The 20,995-nt window shown below is 41.1% G+C and overlaps 1 protein-coding gene across 1 annotated transcript in view; it reads left to right on the forward strand.

The window, feature by feature from the left end:
* Window positions 1-16,656, forward strand: part of PPP2R2A (protein phosphatase 2 regulatory subunit Balpha) — a 29,919-nt gene extending 13,263 nt beyond the window's left edge. Inside the window, exons 3-10 of the mRNA XM_080360222.1 lie at window positions 7,497-7,594; window positions 10,609-10,774; window positions 11,310-11,422; window positions 11,684-11,861; window positions 12,691-12,855; window positions 13,365-13,534; window positions 14,219-14,310; window positions 15,013-16,656. Of these exons, the coding sequence (XP_080216348.1) occupies window positions 7,497-7,594; window positions 10,609-10,774; window positions 11,310-11,422; window positions 11,684-11,861; window positions 12,691-12,855; window positions 13,365-13,534; window positions 14,219-14,310; window positions 15,013-15,292 (1,262 nt within the window). The 3' untranslated portion in view covers window positions 15,293-16,656. The remainder of the gene's footprint in view (window positions 1-7,496; window positions 7,595-10,608; window positions 10,775-11,309; window positions 11,423-11,683; window positions 11,862-12,690; window positions 12,856-13,364; window positions 13,535-14,218; window positions 14,311-15,012) is intronic.
* The last annotated feature ends 4,339 nt before the right edge of the window (window positions 16,657-20,995 follow it).

Here is a 20,995-nt window from a genome sequence, read left to right on the forward strand (position 1 = left end):
TGGATCACGATGTTATAGCCATTTAAAGTGTAAAAGCTCTTTCCCAAAGCTCACGGTGTTTTTTAATGCGACTGCTGCGACTCCTTTCACAAAGGTCAAACTTAAGAGCACGTTTATGTCATTTTCAGTGGTAGGAAGTGTGGACCAATCAGTTCCCATTAGTTTGTGACACAGCTGTTTTCAGAGGGCCTGGACTTGCTACCCTTTTTATCTCTGTTTTCTCTGGGGCACCACAGGTGTCTTGGAGTCCTGTATAGTGGGGACTTTGGATTTCCTACTATAGATGGAAACAGGAAACCAGTGGTCTGAGGTTTAAATCAATTTCCTTTCTTTTCTAGCAATGCCAAATTCTGACCTTGTTCAGGGAACCGTTTTGTGTGTAAGCCTGTGGAGATCTACATATAGACAGAAATGGTCGCGGTGATATAACTCAGGAGGGATCCAACCTTTATTTTAGGGAGTTGAAAAGAAAGTTAAAAATCAGATGTGTATTATTATTAATAAGTATATAACTTTCAAAACTGGGACTTGCCTGGTGTAGAAAACGCTGGTTTTCCTCAAAGATTGGCAAAGTCGGAGAAAGAAGGGGAGAAAAGAGAGTGAATAAAAGAAATGGGAGTACAGCCAAGTCCAAGAAATAGAGGGAAAGTCTGGGGTTTTAGGACTGCTTGCCAAGAAGTCTTACATTGGCTATTTTGCTTAGGGTGAGTAGTTTATGCAGTGGACTTCAGATGAGAAGTACTACACGTATTCACTATTTGCAGGCTGAGTTTGTGTGTGCATGTTACACGCACACACATAAATAGGAGTGGAGAGGCTCAACACTTCAATACATCTTCATGAACAGAACCAGAATGCTTCCAAAATCAGTGGAGAAAATGCCGAGTTCACAATGACAGCATGTTTTTTATTTTCAGCATCACAGGGCATGGAGCACTTCGAATGAACGTGAATGCTGGAGAACACTGTAGCATGTAGTGAGAATTTTTGCCACAAGCATAACCCCTTTTTTTCACCTCTGTGTTGCATGTGTCTAATCCTGTCCCTGTATTTCTGAGGAATTAATATATTTTGGATGCCATCTCCCAAATCTATTGAAATGAGTTCTGGAATGCCCCTTGAAGTCACTTGAACAGCAGGAATGCTTCAGCCCAGCTGCCTTTGGCTTTGTTGCCTGGTCACTTCTGAGAGCCGCGATGAATGCAGAGTCGCTCTTGAAAGTGAATGAAGAAAAGGGAAATGAAGTCAATAGTAAAATGGGTCATGGTAACTTTAAAGCATAGAATCCTTGTGTTCCCTTCCCCCTCTACACACATGCATTAGGGATGAGGCTGGAATGCAGAGGGTGTTTTATACCATCAGTACTAAATAGCGCTTACCATTTTGCTCCCTTGTTCTTTCCCTGGGCGGGCAGTTGTGGAATCCTGTGTTGGGAACTCTGCGAACACACATGTAGAGTCACTTCTTAATCTGATTTAAACAGCCTTTACACTTTACTGTTAACACTTTACTATCTGGCTTCCGAGACTTCATATATTAGGACTCTGAGTGTGGTAAATCGAAATCATGCCAACAATGGGTTGATGATGGGATGACTCAGTCCAATAAAAAGTCACAGTTTTCCATCAGCAGCTGTGACTTGAGCTTGAGTTTTTGGAAGTTGCATCTGTTTAGGAATCTGAAGCAGGAAGGGTTTGCTTCACCCCTGGGTTAGAAAGGACCAAGCAATTCACAAATTATATCCAGACACTTAAGGTCTGGAAGTTGTCCTGGACAGACACTCTTGATCAGTTTTGGGCATGCTGACTTGATCTTTAGAGATAATCTAGCAAGAATGGGTCAGGTATGCTTAGTAATTGTGTTCAGTTCAAATATTTCACGGTCTTTATGCCTAATTATGTTTGTTTATTCCTTTGCTGCTGCTTTTGATTTTAGTAATAAACTAGAAGTTGGTTTCTTGATGTTTCCTGTTCCAGATGGTTTCTGAGGTGTCCTTGGAATGATCAGTTGATGTTTAGTTTGATCAAAATAGCTTCTTCTCTACCTAAGGCTGGCAAACTGAGGAAGTGGGCTCCGATTTAGTCAATAAATTGCCTTTTTACTCCTTAGGACAGAATTACCAGCCTACAAGTAACCCGCTCTCCATTACAGATGAGATTTGTCCAAGTTGCTCTCTTGGAAAATTCCAGAAATGGTCATTTGAGCCACTGGGAAAGTATATAAACAATGAAGAAGTACCAGAATTCTTTTTAAATACTACAATTCTTTGTTCAGCCCTTGAAAACATCAGGAGATTGTTCCACTTGTGTAAACAGACTGATTTACTTGCTCTCGCTGCTTAGGCAGCAGATCAACCCGATTCCAAAAACTCGCACAGGAACATTTTAGGTCTGGTGAAATAAAGACACTCTTTGTTCACTGCCCTGATTGACTTGCTGCTGTAGAGTAGGTGACATGTTTTGCCTACCAAGCATGTTTTATAAGCGGAGTTTATATAAAGTTCATGGTATATTAAAATAGATAGCCTCTTCTGCTAATAAAATACCTTTTATTCTCTTATTGGAAGCAGATTTGTTACAGAATTGCCTTGCAGGGTTCACAATGGGCCTTCTGGAACTGAGACATTGGATTACAGCGTTGTTTTTCTTGTTTGGATTGGTAAAGCTATTTTATTCCCTTATTCCATAGACGTGTAGAGTGGTAAAACTTCAGCACAACCGCTTCTCTAGTATTTTAAACATTGCTTTCCTTAAAGAGGGAAAAAGCATTTGAGCTGTGTCAGTGCCTTTATTGATCTGGCTTTGACCAGTGTAATGTGCCTGTTTTGACCTCACCTTTCCTAAGTGCACTGGCCCAGAGCCTCAGTGTTTTGTCTGGTTTTTAAACCATTTGAATCCTGCCTGACATGACGGGGAATTACTCACAATAGCAAAAGTTGGTGTAATAAATATTGGCGAAAAAATTATGAAGTTGTGACTTGTTTCCGAGCTCAAGATAAGTTAGGTTTATGTTGGGTGGCTGATGTCTTGGGAGATGATGATTGTGCAGAAGTGTGTGTCTGCCCCTGGTTAAGAATTGCTTGGGAGCTTCTGGTGTCTCCCTCTGGCGTGGTGAACTGTGAACACAGAACTTCAAGCAAAGTACTTCTGTTCTTTGGGAGTATTTAATAGTCTTTATAGTGTTTCTACAACGTTGACAGTGTCTATGAAGGGATATTTAAATGGCACTCAAGGACAACTGTATCCATCTGTACAAAGAAGTACTTCTATTTAAACACTATAGTAACCCCTGAGCTGTCTGTCCCAAGAGGAGAACTTAGTACAGGTACTGCAGATAAACTACAGGAGCAGAGATACCTGTTTCTGTCCCGTTTGTTGCTGCTGTCGGAATGATGTGTTTGATGTTGCCCTGCAGTATTTTAAAATCTCAGCGCTTGAAATGTCACTCTGCATCTTGGTGGCCAAGATGTCTCAAGGTGCCTGGGGGAAGCAGAGAGAGAAATGTGATCTCCAGGGCATGGGGAACTTTGTGGAAGTCTGGAACAGATAACGCTGTTTGACTGCATCCTGTGAAGGGGTATGGTCAGCAGATAAGCTTTTGGTGGTTATTTCTCTCTGATACTGGCATTTGAAGAGGAAGCATTGAAATGAGCGCAGCAGTAACCAACAGAATGCATCATACTCCGAAAAGCCGTGGTGTTGGTCACACAGAGCGCTGTGCATCCCCTTGTCCCTCAGCCATCGCTCCCTGGTGCGGATAGAAGGATCATTTTCCAGCTCCTGGGCGCTCAGAGCAGCACTCAGAGCAGCTCTCGGTGCTTGCAAGGCTCCCACCTAGAGACTGGAGCCAGAAGCGCACGCACAGAAGGGAGGAGGCACAGAGAAGGCAGCGCGTTCCATAGATGCTCTTTTGCCCGCTGCGGTGCTGAAGGACTAAAATAACCCTACACGTAACTATCATGGGAATTAGAGTTACCATTTGAAAAGGATAACATTGGGTTTTATTTTATTTTTAATTTTTTTTTTTTTGGCAACGAGGGTGTTAATATAGATGAAAATACACAAGCGAATCAGTGCACTGCGGAAGATGAAATGCTTCCCCTGTCAGTTCTCAAACACTATTAAATCCACCCAGTTCAACACCAGTGCCTTGATGTCTGTCTCTTTCTTTGACCAAGGTATGGGAATACAATATTCTTAACGGTGAGTTATTTGATTTAATGTGTATGATTGGATGCTTTGCTTTCCAGTACGGATTTTTATATAAAATGTGCATCTCGGCCCTGGTTTGGGACTGTTTAAGCAGAAATATTTTTTCTGCTGACTTCTTCAGCACGTTTGTTTTGTCCTTGGAAAGGGAACAGTCCAAGATCACGGTGTAGAAGGCACATTGTATTCTATAGAATTATTAGTTTAAAAATTAGTGATTTTCTGTTGCGATTGCTGCTAAGGAATGCATTTTGTTTCTAATTTAAAATTGATCTGAATACTTGAAAAGCTCGTCTGCTTAGTGTTGATCAGGCACTGGAGAGTTCTGAGGACCTTGGTACCACTGGCTGAGCTGGACTTTTGGAGGTGAGGGGATCTTAGTCCTGGAATTTCCTTCACACAGTTGAACCCAGAGACAAAGCAGGACCTGGACCAGTTTGGACATCACTGCCAGGCTGGGATGATCTTGCAAGTTAGAATAAATGCAAACAGTGAGAATGTCTAGAGTGGTTATAGAAAAGTGGTTGGCTTTCTGCTACATGTGAGACTTGGATGATTATTAAATACCATATATATTACATCAGCAGACCCAAGAAAATGGAGGTTTTATCCCTTAATTTTAGGCTTTTCTCACTGTTGTTGCTGCCTGTTCTAGTAATAAGTCTGCAAACCTAAGGCTTGTGACCTTGTAAAACTTTTCAGTGACTGTCACCACTAAGTATTATGATGAACTTCTCCATCTATTCTTAGATGGATAGATAAGATATTTTAAGGCAACTTTCTTTGCTGTTCTACTTCCACATATGTGTACACATTGAGATCTGATAACTTGCTGTATTGTCTCCTCTGTTTTAAGTCTGGCAGAGCTTGCAGTATTAAAGCTCTCAGTAGTGTTCAAAATAGTAATTATTCTGTATACTGCTCACTATTGAGAGGTGAGTGACCATGTTTTTCTTCAATTAATTGATAACTTCCTTAAGGTCTTATCAGAGTATTAGAAAAATGTGGTTTGCATTGTATGGCATAGTCAGATAGCTTGGTTTGCCCTTTGCTTTTTCTGTATACTTGAGTTGATTAATTGTATGTTACCTTTGTGCCCTGCTTGCTTCTGAAAGGCACATATTGAATGCTGTATCTTCATCAGAATGCTGTGCAGTATTAAGTCTTACAGATGCGAGATAAATCACTCATGTTTGGGAACAAGTTTAAATTAATGGCTGAAGTAACTTGCGTTCCAGGGAGAAAAATATGTGCCCTCAAATCAAGGTTTTTCTGTGTGAGATCTGGATCCTGGTTTATCACATACACCCTTACGTCATCTTTATGTCCTTAACACAGTGTTCTTGAGACATTTCAGTCTGTTTGCTTGTCAGCGGTGCCAGATAATCACGGCACGGGAGGCCGATGGAGACGGGATAATCCCGTGTTTATCCTTTGTCGTAGGGCAGTTTGTGGTGGCTGTGTGGAAAACACAGCGGAGCTGCAGGTACCCCTGACTCTGCATCTTTGGCGGCTGGGTGAGGGGTTTGCAGGGCCTGCTCGGCTGGGCTGTGGTTGCAAACAGATTCGCTGCTGGGTGATGCAGTTATTAAAGAACAGCTTGCTCGCATCCTCGGAGGCCACCGCCCGGGTGTTCGGGACAAACTGAGAATGATGCAAGTTGTATTTTGGCGTTAAAACGAATAAGAGGAAAATCCTGCATGTTTCACTTCTTCAAAATGAAATAACCCTGTAGCTGTCTAGGATAAGATCGCTTCTGTGATACGCTGTACAATAGTGTCGAAACTCAGACTGAGGAGCTTTTGTTTAGCAGTAGCTTTCAGTCTGTAGAGCAGGTACCCAATGTTTAACTCTAAAACAGAGAATGAAGACACCATGTAATAGAAAATATGGAGATGTTGTTTATATTAGACTGACATGAAGGTGACTTGCATATGTAAAAAACTGAGGTACTTTCTCTGCAGAAAATTAGATTTATGTAGTTGTTTTGCAATTTGAAGTTGGTGTTCGAAGAATGGTTTGGCTTTTGATTCTACTGTTTGATAGTATGAGGGACATGTGTGCGTTTGAAAATGTGAATCGTTGCGCTTGAGCTTACATGGTAACTTATCCTTTTTCCTTTTGCTGTATGAAGAAACTAGTTTGATACTAGGCATGACTTTTTTTTGTCAGTGTATATCCACAATTTAATTTTAGCACTCCATTTAAAAATACTTGTGGTAATGTAAACCTTCCTCATCCAGAAAAGATACTGAAGTTTTTTAGATATGGTCTCTTGAATTTATTTCCTAATTTTCTGTAGCTGTTTTTCTTCTGCATCCATAGACACTGGTGTCTGAGCATGTCCACCCAAATATGGTTTCACACAGAATGACAGGGGTTGGAAGGGACCTGGAAAGATCATCCAGTGCAGTCCCCCCATGGAGCAGGAACACCCAGATGAGGTTACACAGGAAGGTGTCCAGGCGGGTTGGAATGTCTGCACAGAAGGAGACTCCACAACCCCCCTGGGCAGCCTGGGCCAGGCTCTGCCACCCTCACCGGGAGCAAGTTTCTTCTCAAATTTAAGTGGAACCTCTTGTGTTCCAATTTGAACCCATTACCCCTTGTCCTGTCACTGGTTGTCACCGAGAAGAGTCTGGCTCCATCCTCCTGACACTCCCCCTTTAGATATCTGTAACCATGAATGAGTCCCCCCTCAGTGTCCTCTTGTCCAGCTCCAGAGCCCCAGCTCCCTCAGCCTTTCCTCACCCGGGAGATGCTCCACTCCCTCCAGCATCTTTGTTGCCCTGCGCTGGACTCTCTGCAGCAGTTCCCTGTCCTGCTGGAACTGAGAGGCCACAACTGGACACAAGATTCCAGGTGTGGTCTCCCCAGGGCAGAGCAGAGGGGCAGGAGAACCTCTCTGACCTACTGACCACCCCCTTCTAACCCACCCCAGGTACCATTGGCTTCCGGGCCACAAGGGCCCAGTGCTGGCTCATGATAACCCTGCTGTCCCCAGGTCCCTTTCCCCTACGCTGCTCTCTAATAGGTCATTCCCCAACTTACACTGGAACCTGGGCTTGTTCCTACCCAGATGTAAATAACTCTGGCACAGTGAACTAGTTACTGGTTTTCAAATGTACGTCTTTAAAAAATGACTTGCATATTTTTGAAGACATCTCTACTTGTATTTTATAAGTGTACTTAAACTGAAGTATGCATTTTCTTTTTACTCGTAATAGATTTCTTGGCCACTTATATTTAGCAGAATTAGTAACTTGTGGGGTTTTTGTTCCCATGCAGCGGATATAATTTCTACAGTAGAATTTAACCATTCTGGAGAGTTGTTAGCAACAGGAGACAAAGGAGGTAGAGTTGTCATCTTTCAACAGGAGCAGGAGGTGAGTGCTAACTGCTTAAATTGCATGCCTGTGTAATAAGTGATTAATGAAATTCAAGGGTGATAGAATTATTGAGAATTTGGACACTGTTAAAAAGGAATTAATATTTAAACAGTCTTTAGCTGTGGTCTAAATTGTGTGTAAAGTGGAAACAAAAAGGGGAGGTAGGACACAAAGACCTTGAGGAAGCTGAAGTTGGTTGTTTTACAGTGATTATACTTGGCTGTGATTATGATTTCAAATTTCACTGTAGTTGGGGAAATAAAAGTTTCCCTTAAGTGAGCGTGTAATTGTGACCTAAGATGTCCTTTTCCATTCTGATATCAATCAGGTAAAATAGAACCATAGTAGCAAAGATATCTTTTAGTTTTATTGTTGTTCTTTTGGTCGTTGCAGAATTTTACAGACCAATCTTTAATGCTCTGAAGGGGCCTCTGCCCTCACATGAAAGGTGGGCAAGCTGAGGTGGAGCGCTTGATTTTTAACCAAGGCCATAGTTAGACCTTATGTCACGGTGAGGGTAAAAAGGCAGTTCTGTCATTGCACTGCCGAGAAAATCCATGTTGTTACTTGTTCTCTTAGTGTTTTGTTCCATTTCAGTGCTAACATCTGGTTATGAGAATATCCCTGTGGTCAGTTGGTGCCACCTGCTGGGGGGTTCTCAGTGCCTCAGCTCTCCTCAGCCTCCCCTGGCCCGTAGTTCCATGCACCAACTCCTGGGGTGCCCTGCACTCGGAGTTTTAGCTGCATCCTTTAATGGAGCTTAAAGTTTAACTAGCTAATTGCCTTTTTCAACTGAGTTGTCTTTAATTACTACTTTTGTTTTTGATGCGTAACCCATGACTCATGTCCTTACGATCTGTGAATCTGGGTATAGTAAGAACAACCTGGATTATCAGATTAAGTTGCACAGAATTGGTTTGGGCATAATTTCACTCCTCAGTGTTTAGGGAATGAATGACGGTCTGGGTTCCCTAACGCATTAGTAGTTAGTTACACCATAGGCACTACTGTCTAGACCAAGTTTTATATGCAAGGAGCATCTAAAAGACAGTTCTTTTAAAGTATTTTGGCTGGATTTAAATACCACCTTCTATCACGCTGCATTCCAGGGTGCTGTACAGACTCTGTTCATACAGGAGGAAAACCACTAAAACATAAGTGCCCTGTATAGAGTTCTACAAGCTTGTGTAACTTTACCCACTGCCAAAATGCTGCCGCCTCTGGGTTGGAATGTGGCAGCCCTTCCGCAATGTGGAGTGAGTGACATTGCGTAAGGATCGGGCAGGAAATGAACGCTGTATCTAATTGAAACCCAAGGAGGAATTTGCGTAGGCAGCCTGTAATTACCTAAATTGGAATTTAACATAAGGCACTGGGGCCAACACCTTTTGTTTTGATTCCCCCCCACCTTGGGTACCATGAGATGGTCTGTTTTAAACATTGCTTTTATTCCAAGGATGGATTTTGTATACTATTGGTTGTATATGTTATTCCAGTCCTGTAGAGTTTTACTAGAGTACACAAGAAGCATTTTTAAGGCTCAGTCATTATGGAACTGAAGGAAAGTTCCCTGAATCATGACCAGCATTTCCTAAAGCACAATGGATTTACTTAAACTGCCCAACTTGGTAGGTCTAACTGAGAACGAGTACAAAGTTCCTTCCGTTCTCGAGGATGGGAAAGCCGATATAATTGATAGGTGTGGTACAACATTCCAGAGCCAAATTTTATTTCTAAGCATTTTTCCACTTCCCCCCCGCCCCTCAGCTTATTGTAAAATGTGAGAATTTCTGCCAGCAAGATACAATGGTGCAAGGAATGTGAGAAACGTGGGCTAGCAGGGATCATATCAAGAAGTGTATTTTAGTGATAATATTAAGGGATGGCCATGAGACAGGAGAAGGAAGGAGCAATGACCCCAGTCAAGAACATATCACAGGAAAGGCATCTGATGGTGCAACCTCTTGAAATGGGTGGAACAGGAATATATCACAAAATTAAGCTTGAATTACACCTAGTGAGCACTCTTTCAGAAATTGTTTCAGTTTTCTGCCACCTTGCTCATTGGAGGAAACTTAATGTTCAGTGCACACAGTGCAATATTAGTGCTTTGAAGCCCCTGCCTAAAACAGCTTTTAGAAAGAGGAATCATGCAAGTTTGGAGGTTTTTCAGTTTTCCAAACAGTTCTACCCTGAACAGGCTTAACTACAGGTGTGACTGAATGTCCAAGATGTGTTCAGAAGAGACATTAAGCTTTTTTTCACCATCCTCTCCAGAATGAGGAAGCAAAAGCTTCTTAAGCAGTTTAGAAGCTCTCAGGGAATGAGGAGATTATAAACCAGAATAGTGGAGCTGCTTGTGTAAATTTAGAGGTGATGTGTGGGATTCCCATCTTATGCCCAGCAAGCCAAACTTACCCACAGAGTAGATTTGCCATACGTGTGGCTGTGTAGGGGAATATTCTCCTTAAAAAAACCCCAAAAAAGGTGGAAAAATTAAAGATGGGACAATGATTAATATTTTTGAGTTATGTGTGTTTGGTGGTTTGTTTTTTTTCTTTTTAACTTACCATGCCTAGAATATTTAGGCAAAATGTTAGTTTTTAAGTTCAACTGCTCAGAATTAATATGAGAACTTGCTGAAGATATTATTGACACGGCTGAGGGGAGTTTCTGGAAGCGTTAGTGATCAGAAGCTGCTGCGATAACTGTCTCTTCTCTGATGCTTTCTTAGCCAGAAACTGTAATCAAGCTCTTGTAAAAGGGATGATCCTCATTTTGTCTATTCCACAGGCTTATTAAAATAAGGCAAGTTGTACACCAAAGAGTACTCATGGCAAATCTGGCCTGGGCAACAATAGAGTATAGAAGTCTTAACCTATTCTTATGCTCATTAGCATTCCATCTGTGTATCTTGCTGCATAAATGTATAGTTTTGGCTTCTGCCTTGCAGCCTTGAAAAGCATTCTGTACATTGCATACATATCTTGATCATTTAATTCTCTTTTTAGAACAAAACCCAGTCTCACAGTAGGGGAGAATACAATGTTTACAGTACCTTTCAAAGCCATGAACCAGAGTTCGACTACTTGAAAAGTTTAGAAATTGAAGAGAAGATCAACAAAATTAGGTGGTTACCCCAGAAAAATGCTGCTCAGTTTTTATTGTCTACAAATGGTAAGTTCTGACTTAATAGCTGACCTATGTAACAAGACATAAATTAGGGTTTTGTCTAATCCTCGCCACTTTTAAAAGGCTGGAAGCAAGTTGGTTTTAAATGCACCTACCTAGGGATGCAGCTACATGAGAGTTATGTTGCTCAGCCCTCCTGCTGTTCATTCTTACCTGGATGGAGAAGTCCCACAATGTGGGGTGGTATATTAGTCATTTTTTATGTAGTTGCTTTATAGCACAGCTAAGCTGTCATTCATTACCTTCCTATGTGTATAACTGTGTGAGAGCTTGTATTAGTCATTCATAACGATCCTGATTCTAACAAACTTGCTATATTACTTTTATAAAAAGAAAGTGTGGAGGAGGTCTTTTAAATGCTTTTTATCTCACCTTATTTTAGCCAAGCAGTTTTTTTGTCTTTTTTGATACAAGTAGGTGTCTTGTCTTGTTCGAAGGCTTCGTGGTGAAGCGCATCAACTATGAAAACTAGTATTGTTGCTACAGCTTGGATTTTAAACTCTGGCTGGTTTATTTACAGATAAAACAATAAAGTTATGGAAAATCAGTGAAAGGGACAAAAGACCAGAAGGTTATAATTTAAAGGAAGAAGATGGACGGTATAGGGATCCTACTACAGTTACAACACTACGGGTGAGTAGTTCCCTCTCTGAATTAGCCACATTTAAGTGGTTTCTCCTCTCGCCCCCCGGCACACAGATCAGCCTGTGGCGCAGTAGCTGCCTCATCAGATGATTAACTTCGCATTTTCTGTGATGCCACTTAGCAGACTCAGTTACTTCTGAGGTGATTTTGAGATGTTTTAATGGGCTTGGTGTATTGAAGGACCGTGATTGAGTGTTAATATGTTTGTAATATGTTTGTCTCAAACCTCTTTTGCTTTATATTTTGCAGGTGCCAGTATTCAGGCCCATGGACCTCATGGTTGAAGCTAGTCCACGAAGAATATTTGCCAATGCTCACACGTATCACATCAATTCCATCTCCATTAATAGCGATTATGAAACGTACTTATCTGCAGATGACTTGCGGATTAACCTGTGGCACCTAGAAATTACGGACAGAAGTTTTAGTATCTTTTTTGCAGTGTTTTGTATTATGGGAACAGTTTGGTTACAACAAAACTGTTGGATTTTATTTCCTTTCGCAAAAAGCTCTTTGTGTAGCATGTTTCTCTGTGTCCCAGTTATTTCTCCCTAGTAGTTGTAAAGGCTTTTAGCTCTTGAGAGGTAGCTCAGCATTAGCAGTATGAGTAGTTGTCATTTGCGTGGTGAAAACCACACTCTTTAGGGAGAATAAAAACAAGCTTAAGGTTTCAAATGAGATGAGCAGTTCTGGAAAGCAGCATTATAGTAAACTATCTTGTGGAAATTGTCTTGAATTGCAGTAAGAAGTAAGGTCAGAAGTACCATCCTTATCTTGAAAATGTTTGTGCTTTTTCACATTCTAACCGTCAGCTCCTCTTGCAAATGCACCTACAAATGTTGCAGGCAGTAGGATCACAGGAATATGTTCAGTTCCATTGCTAGGAGCAGTGGCCAAATCGGCAGGATCCCAAGCAGAAATCACAATGCCTTCTTTATAACGCAGTAGACGAATGAGAATTTCAGCAAAATAAAGTTCGGCATGAAAAAGCTTGGGTGGTATATATGTAGTATAGAATTAATTACTGCTGAAGTGGAGCTAAAAATTAAGCAGGCTTTTGCTGTTACAAGAATTAACTTCAAACTGATATAGAATGAAATGTTGCAGTTGATTTCTATATGTATTGTGGGACTTGATTGTAACTCTTATCCGGTTTGTGACTGTGTCCCAAAGTCCTGAAAAAGCACAGCTGAATACAGTAGAGTTGAAAAATACAGTGTGAAAACTGGAGGAAATTTCTTAACAAAATGCTGTAGATATTGTAGATATTAAGCCTGCCAACATGGAAGAGCTCACAGAGGTGATAACAGCTGCCGAGTTCCACCCAAACAGCTGTAATACATTTGTATACAGCAGCAGTAAAGGAACGATTCGTCTCTGCGACATGAGAGCATCAGCACTCTGTGACAGGCATTCAAAATGTAAGTTCTGAGTTGGGCATTGTCTGTATTGAACACTGAATATTGTGTGTGTATATTTGTATTGGATTTCTGTAGTGTATTGAACAGATCTAAACCCTAAGTATCTTAAATTAGGTTCATATCTTGCTAAAGCAGTGAATAAAACTATTTGCGGCTTAAGCAGGGGAGTCTGCCTGGACTATAGGACTGGGAATGGCTTTCTGCAGACTTCAGGAGGTCAGATCCTAGTTTGGTCTGTACTTGATGCTAGAAATCTTGCCTCTGTGAATGAAGACTCCAGATATTAGCGAGCAGTCCACTTAGAATCTGACCTTGCCATGCTACAAAAATGGAATATTTCAGAGTATGGCAACTGATTAGGCTTTCTAGTGGAAAGTTGTGTGATATGATGCCAGCGGAGTACCCAACGTGGCAAGTTTATTGAGAAAATGTTAACCTAATTTGGGTGTATCCTGTATTGGAAAGGACACAAACTTACTTCTTGAAATGCCTGTCTTATTTTTATATAGTGTTTGAAGAGCCAGAAGATCCTAGCAACAGATCGTTTTTCTCCGAAATCATCTCTTCCATATCTGATGTCAAATTTAGCCATAGTGGTCGATATATGATGACTAGAGATTATCTGTCAGTGAAGATCTGGGATTTAAATATGGAAAATAGACCTGTGGAAACATACCAGGTATTTGGTGAAGATACGTGGGCTAGAAATTAAAACATTGAAGGATGTGGAGTCTTACTCATAGTCTTGATGTGGCAGTTAAATTTTTGTCTATAGATCTTTGTGTCCAGGCAAAGCATCAGTGAGATTTTTGGGTTCCACACACCTGCTAAAGGATCTTGCTGTTTGCAGGCTGATTGCAGAACCCAACCCATATTTGGGTATGAAAAAGCCTCTCTCTTACACAGTGGCAATGTGGAAAGGTAATTGTCAGCCGTGAGATAGCACATCTCTTAGTCTTCAGTTGACTTTATATTCTCCTGTTCTTTCCTGGAGAAAATGGAATGCAATCAATTTCCTTTGGGAAGAAGTTTTTAGCCAGCACTGAAAATTGCTGTGATTTTTTTTTTTTAATAAGAAAATTTGTGAAGGGATCTTCTTCATCATATCTAGGAGGAAGATCAGTCACCAAAGCATGATTTTTAGACATATGCAAAGTCTGATTAAACCTTTCAGATATCTGAAAAGGTAGTGAGAGTATGACAGCTGCTGTGAGAGGGAAAGCATTCTGAACTGCCAGGCTCTGGTAGATGTCTCTCACCCCACGCCAAGTGACCTGCTGGTATTTGTTCATTTGAAATGTTTGTCGAGCAGAATACAGGTATGCAAGTTTAATATTCAGTGTATCTGAATGTTTTTTTCCAGGTGCATGAATACCTCAGAAGTAAACTTTGTTCACTGTATGAGAATGATTGCATTTTTGACAAATTTGAATGCTGTTGGAATGGATCAGACAGGCAAGTTTAATTCTTCTACAATATGCACTTAAGACTTTTCCAAGTTCTTAAAATGGGCAGCGTGAAGCATGACCTCAAATATGTCTGGTTTTATTCATGGACTGGCTTGGATAATATTATAGTACTTCAGTAGACTTCAACTTATGTTAGCTCTTAACCCTTGATATTGTAGCATCATCTGGGTGTTCCTGCTCCGGCAGGCGGATTGGACTAGATGATCTTTCGAGGTCCCTTCCAATCCCTAACATTCTGTGGTTAACTGCTTATTTGCTACATCTAAATCAGTTCATTGTATCCCTATCAGTATTGTCAGACATAGTTGTGGGTGGTTTTTTTAGACTTACTATCTGCTTAAATATTTTTTGAGGCAAATGAAGGCCAGGGAAACTTCTAAGTGTATTTGTCTTAGTGAAAAGCTTAGTGTAAGGATCTCCTAGAAGGCACATTCAAATCAAAGTACTTAGATAACAGTGTGTACCTTAAAAGGTTCAGTTAAGGAAAAAGATACCTTTTAAAAATACATATATATATATATAAAACATTAAAATGTCTTGGTTTCACTTAAGGATGTAGAAGGTATGGGCCAGGATGCCTGCTTTCTGCTTTTATCATATGGTGTGATCTTAGTTGAGACCTCCAGGTTTAGTAAAAGCAGAGGTGATTTTCAACTGAATTCTTTTTCTTCCTTCCCCCTCTCTGCAGCATTGTCATGACAGGCTCTTACAACAACTTCTTCAGAATGTTTGACAGAAACACAAAGCGAGACATCACCCTAGAGGCATCCCGGGAAAACAATAAACCCCGTACGGTTTTGAAGCCCCGCAAAGTATGCGCGAGTGGTAAGCGAAAGAAGGATGAAATCAGCGTCGACAGCCTAGACTTCAACAAGAAGATTCTACACACAGCCTGGCATCCCAAGGAAAACATCATCGCTGTAGCTACTACAAACAACTTGTATATATTTCAAGACAAAATGAATTAGGGTTGGCATTCCTAACTGAAGAGTCCACTTCCTCCATAGTTGAAATAGTTGAATCTAGCATTTGTACCTGTAAATGAAAGAGAATGAGAGGTCCATTATGGCACCCCTTTCCAGTGTTTAAAAACGTGCCATATGACAACACACTTTTATAGCTACATGGAGAAAGCTCTGTTGATCCGTCACTGCGTTCTTCATGTCTGCTAGCCATTTAGGTGAGGATAGGGCACTTTTTAATTTAAATGACTACTTGCACCATCTTGCCTAATGGACTAGATTGGACTGTATCAACATCGGTTTACTCCACTTTTTATGCCTTCCATTGTGATGACGTCAAACACAGGGAAAGCCTTCAATCATGCTATGGGATTTAATTGTGTAACCTCATTACTGTATCATTCGTGGCCCCTTTTTTTTATTAAATACAGCTCATTCTTGCTGTGGCTTGTAGCATTCCTCCTCCTTCTGGCCTCCTGGACTCCCCCTTTCCCTTTCATCCCCCTCCACCTCACCTTGGTGGTGGTGTATAGAAAATACAAAATAAAGCACATGAAATGGGTCCGTTTGGGGTCAGTGGTAAAAGGGGGTCTGTGTTGCAACAAATGTTTTAATAAACAGTTGACTGTAATCACTCCTTGCCATGTCTGGCACCAAAAAAGAGAAAATAAGGAAAAAAACAAACAAACTACTGAATAAAAGTGACAAAGAATGGAGAATCTGTTTTCTTTTTTTTTTTTTAATCTACCTCTTTATACAAATACTCTGTGTTTTACCTTAGATGCATGGAAATAAAATGATGTTTTTTGTAATGATTTTAACCAGTATTAATTATTTTTCATGGGAATGAAGAGAGGGAGGGATTTCATAAGTGTCTGCATTCATTCATGAATGACAAGAATACCAACTGTAGTGTGCATTGACCACTTCCACTTCGAAACCATAATCTGAACAGGTCAGTTACTGCTCCAGTATCCTTGAAGGCTCCTTTTTAAAAAACTATTCCTTAATTTGGAACAGGAATAGAGTTTTCAGGTTTTAAAATCCATATAATGGGACTAACGTCTTAATGTTGAGTTTTGTCCTGGTTTCCTTAATGCCTTGTTTAAGAGACAATACCTTTAATGCCTTGTTTAGAGTATGAAGTCCCCTGTGGCTTTTTAAAAAGTTGTCTGAATTCTTGTCTGGCAGTATGATGTTATGTAGTACAAAATACCAAGTGATTACATAGATAATCACTGCATTCTGAGATGCTCTATTTTCTGTATTTTATTGCTATCGGTATCTGAGTGGAAATGTAGTTTTACCACGCAAGTATTTCTTCCGGCTTTTGGCTTTGCAAAGTTATTGCACTTACAGAAATGTTAAATGGTGCAACAATCAGAAAATACGTGGCGTACAGAAGCTGCATGAAATAAGTGTTCATAGTTATTTGAGAGATTTAAACTCTTCAGCAAATAAGGCTTATCCAAAGATGAACTAGATATTGATGCTTTATAAGGCTCATGAGTTTTTACCTCCAGATATTTTTTGCTAATTGTGCTTTTAGGTTTACTCTTCCTTCACAGAAGTGTTCAGAATGAAGTTTAAAGTTGTAGTGAACTTACCTTGACTTGGGAGAATTTTCACTTTTTAGTTACCTATATTTAAATTATTTCTGTGGCTTAGTTATAGGTAGTTATTATAATGCCTCTATTATTTGATCAACTGTGATAGTGTTTCTGCTGTAAAATTATGGCTGGGTTAGAGGTTGTTAACAAGACTACTATTGCAATCATACTTTAATTTCTTTAAGTCCTTGTGCAGTGGTTTGAAAATGTAAAAATTCTAATATTTATTGGATCTGGTTCTCTTAAATACAGTATTTGTCTTGTACCATGCATGCCTGACCATGAGCCTTTGTAAGGATTTTAACTCTTTTCCTTCACCTGTTAGCCTTGTAAAAATAAAAATTAACTGTCCCAGGGACAGCAACTGTTTTCCAGTGGGTGAATAAACTAGTAGGCCCTACTACTACTTACATAGCATGTGACTAATTTTACTCAAATGTGACTATACTTGCTAATTGTTAAGGAAGCAACTTGTTGAGTAATGTTAATCATGTGTATAGGTGTTTACAGCATCAGGGCCAAGGTTTATTCTTTATCTTATCACACGGGCAAAGAGGTAATTAGATGCTGCTTTTGCATCAGAGCTGGTAAAATTCATCTCTGTTTTGTGAAGGACGGGTAGGTGTAATGACTGCTATTTTGGGAAGACTGAGGGTCGTGGCATTAAGACTGCTGCTCTTGTGTGTACCTGTATCCCGAATGATGCACTAAATACCTGAGAAGTTGCTTAGCACAGACACAAAGGAAGTGAGGATGTGAAGAACCAGACAGGTAGATTTCACATAGAACGAAGTGCAGCCTTCTAGCAATACTCCATTCAAGCGAAACTGCCTCTCGGACCTCAGCTGTGCATGTTGGGATGGAATTTGGGATGGAATTAGGGGTTTAAAGCTAGTCTGGGGAAAGTTTTTTTTGTTTTGTCGGTAGCGGTGATCCCTGGCATGTCATCTGAGGTTTAATTTATCCTCACTAAGACCAGCTACTGACTTTGGTGTCATACTATCCAACTAGATAATTCTCTAAGCACACTGTCTATTGACATATTCTGTAAATCTTATATTTTATTAATAAAATTATGCATAGAATACACTTTGTCAGGTTGCTTTTTATCGTCTTTCCCTCTTCATTTACAGGTGTTTTTGAAGCTACTGCTCTCTTCCCTGCTGCATGTTGAAGGGTGCCCCTTTCTGGTAGCTGCTGTGTTGTGGTTTCCAGGCATTGTCCCAGGCAGGGTGGGCGTCGGGGTAGTTCTGACCTCTGCCAACACAGTCATGGAAAAGCAGCCGTTCCATTTGAGTGGTCTCTTGCAGTGTACCCAAACCAATGCAAATCCTCAATTCTCAGCTCTTGAATACTGGACTAAAAGGAATTGTGTTCTCTAGTGTCTTGTCTTGAAGCCAGTGACGCTGCCTAAATGCCAACAGCTACCACGTATGCAGTTAGTTTCTGCAAAACTACAACTGTGCTCCGAAGCACAGGGGTAGTACTGTCAACAGGTAATGTGCAGTGGAATGGGGCTACCTGGCTGGTACAAAGCTGAGGTGAAGGCAAGTTCTGTGGCCGAAGTCTCTTCACCATTTTCCTGCTGAGAAATGCCTTGAAAACATGTCAAATACGCTGCAACATTCTGCTTTTCTTTGGTGTTCTGTTGAGGCAGGACTGTAATTTCTATTCCAGCATTTATTATTTAAATAATCTTTCCTTCTCAGCCTAATTGGAAAAAGCTCAGGGCTCATAAGCAGAAACTTGTGTTTTTCCTCCTCTTGGAGAGGGGCTGTGGGATGATAGAATGCTAATATTTTGAGGGGGTTGGTTTTTCTTGGTGCTTTTTTTGTTTGTCTGGCTCTGGAACTGGTTGTTCTTGGATGTTACATAGCTATGAAACAATTTCCTGTGCGCTGGTCTTCAGCTTTTCATCTTGGGCTGTAAAGAAGGTATAGTCTCCCAATTCAGGACAAACACTTCTGATTTCAATCAAACAGGAGATGTTTCCTTTTGCCCTTTCTCTTGTAATTACCTGTTACAAACTGAAGGATTGATGTACTGAATTGGGGTGGGGAGAGGTGTCCTGCGAGGTTGCTGTGTGGTGACTATGGGTGGCTTAAATGATTTGTATATGTTTGTTTTTTATTTAACCTGGTTTGGTCTTGTAAAAATGAGCAGTGGAAGAAAGCAATAGCAGTGGCTGGAATAAAAACAGTGAGCATTTTTTTTCTACTGTGATTCAGATGAGAGATTAAGAAACTCTGAATTCCATTTCTCTAGGCAATCTACCCTTGAATTTTAACAATCTCAACCGTTTGCAAACAATTAATTTATTGTTTCTCTCTTACAAGACAACAGCACTCACGGTTTTTTTCTGATGCAGGTTTTCCTGTGTCGGTGTTCTTTCCACTAGGAGGCAAAATGTGACCAAAGAGAGGCGGGTACTCCAAAAAGAGATCGAGGCGAGATGTTGCAACTGTCCCTTGAAGTCATCTGTGGAATCGCCGGTCGTCTGCAAAGACGGTGTGTTTGATTAGATGTTGCTAAACATGAAATACAAGAAAAGCATTTCCAGTACGCAGCATGACTACCTCCAGGATAAAGAAACCAGCCAAGGTGGTTTTTGCGTGGCACCCATCTTAACAGGTTAGCATTGTTTTCAGATTTGGGGTATAGAAGCACAAAATGAAGACAATAAAAGTAATCCCATCATGTTTAAGACTTGAGATCATTCTTTACTTAAATTGCTTCATACACCTTGGAACCATGAGAATTAAGCAGTGGGATTAGCTTGGTTCAGCTCTTTGAGATAAAGCAGGTGGCTTATGACTTGTTTAATTTCCTTCAACTTAAAGGCTTTTTATAAGTTTTGAGGAGAAAAACCTTTTGTATTGCACTTGAGTACAAAAGGCCTTTCCCAGAAGTTTATGACCACTGTTTCTCTTCTATTAACATGTGGTTTTCTGTCCTTCCAACCTTGCTATTGTCATAGCATTTTCCATCCAAGGATTCAAATTACTTTACAAACATCAGTTACATCATTCAACTGCCTTAAGGAACCTGTGTAGTGGTTAGAGCACAGGGCTGAAAGTCAGGCCTTGCGAATGCTATTTCTGGCTCTGCACTGACTCACTCTATAATCTTGATCAATTTATTTCTGACTCAGAAATGTTAATAGGCCCACTTTACTGATAAATATTCATGCCACAACTATTATGGCAAATGCTTCCTGAATGATGGAGATGACAAACACTTGTGATGTTAGCCTGTGAGTGTTAGGGTGGCTAAGTAGGATAGGGTTACCTAGGCAGGTTTTCTATTCAAAATCATAAGTAGCTCATTGTTCTGATTGCAATCTAGAATGTATCTGCAGCCCCTCTACTTGTAAACAGCTGTCTTATTAAACTACATGTGGTGAACACTAATAATTCCACTTTTTGTAGCTATATGTTTGCATCCCCATAAAGTCCAAGTCCAGTTTTGTCACACAGATGCCATCTTCTCTATCTTAACTGACATTAATTAAAAAATCTTCCCTGCATGCAGCTGGTCTGTCTGCTAAATGTTATCATATCAGATTGGTATTAATCTTGAAAACCATTGCCTCAACTATATTTCACAGACCTACAACTTGGCTTAACTGAGAGGAGAAAGAAAGATTAGAAGACTTGTACCATTGCACCGTGCAGGTCTGGCAGGTTCTCTCACACCTGCTGCCGCAGTCTCATGTGGAAACACACCTGAGCTGGGGGCTCGGTGGACACCACAGGGTTGTGAGGGCTCATCTCGTCCTCTCTGGAAGTAGCGCAGGATGGGCGGTGTCCGACAGCTCCAGAGAGCCGTGCGGGGAGGGCCAGGCCCCTCCACCCCGCGTTTCCTGGTGGTTTTTGGCTGTGGAGGCGGGTGGAACCGCCGCCCTCCCACTTCACCGCCCTCCCGCGCTTTTTGCCCCCCTCACAGCGGGCCCCGCCCCCTTGCGCATGCGCGGCGGCGGCGGCGGGACGTGCGCGAGCCCGGGGAGCGCCATGGTGCCGCGGCACGCGCCCCGGGGCGGGCGGCGCGTGCGCGGCGGCGGGAAGGCGGGAGCGGCGCGCGGCCGCGCCTGCGCAGTTCC

The sequence above is a fragment of the Nesoenas mayeri genome, assembly GCF_963082525.1.
Source record: "Nesoenas mayeri genome assembly, chromosome: 27".
In the NCBI taxonomy this organism is placed as follows: Eukaryota; Metazoa; Chordata; class Aves; order Columbiformes; family Columbidae; genus Nesoenas; species Nesoenas mayeri.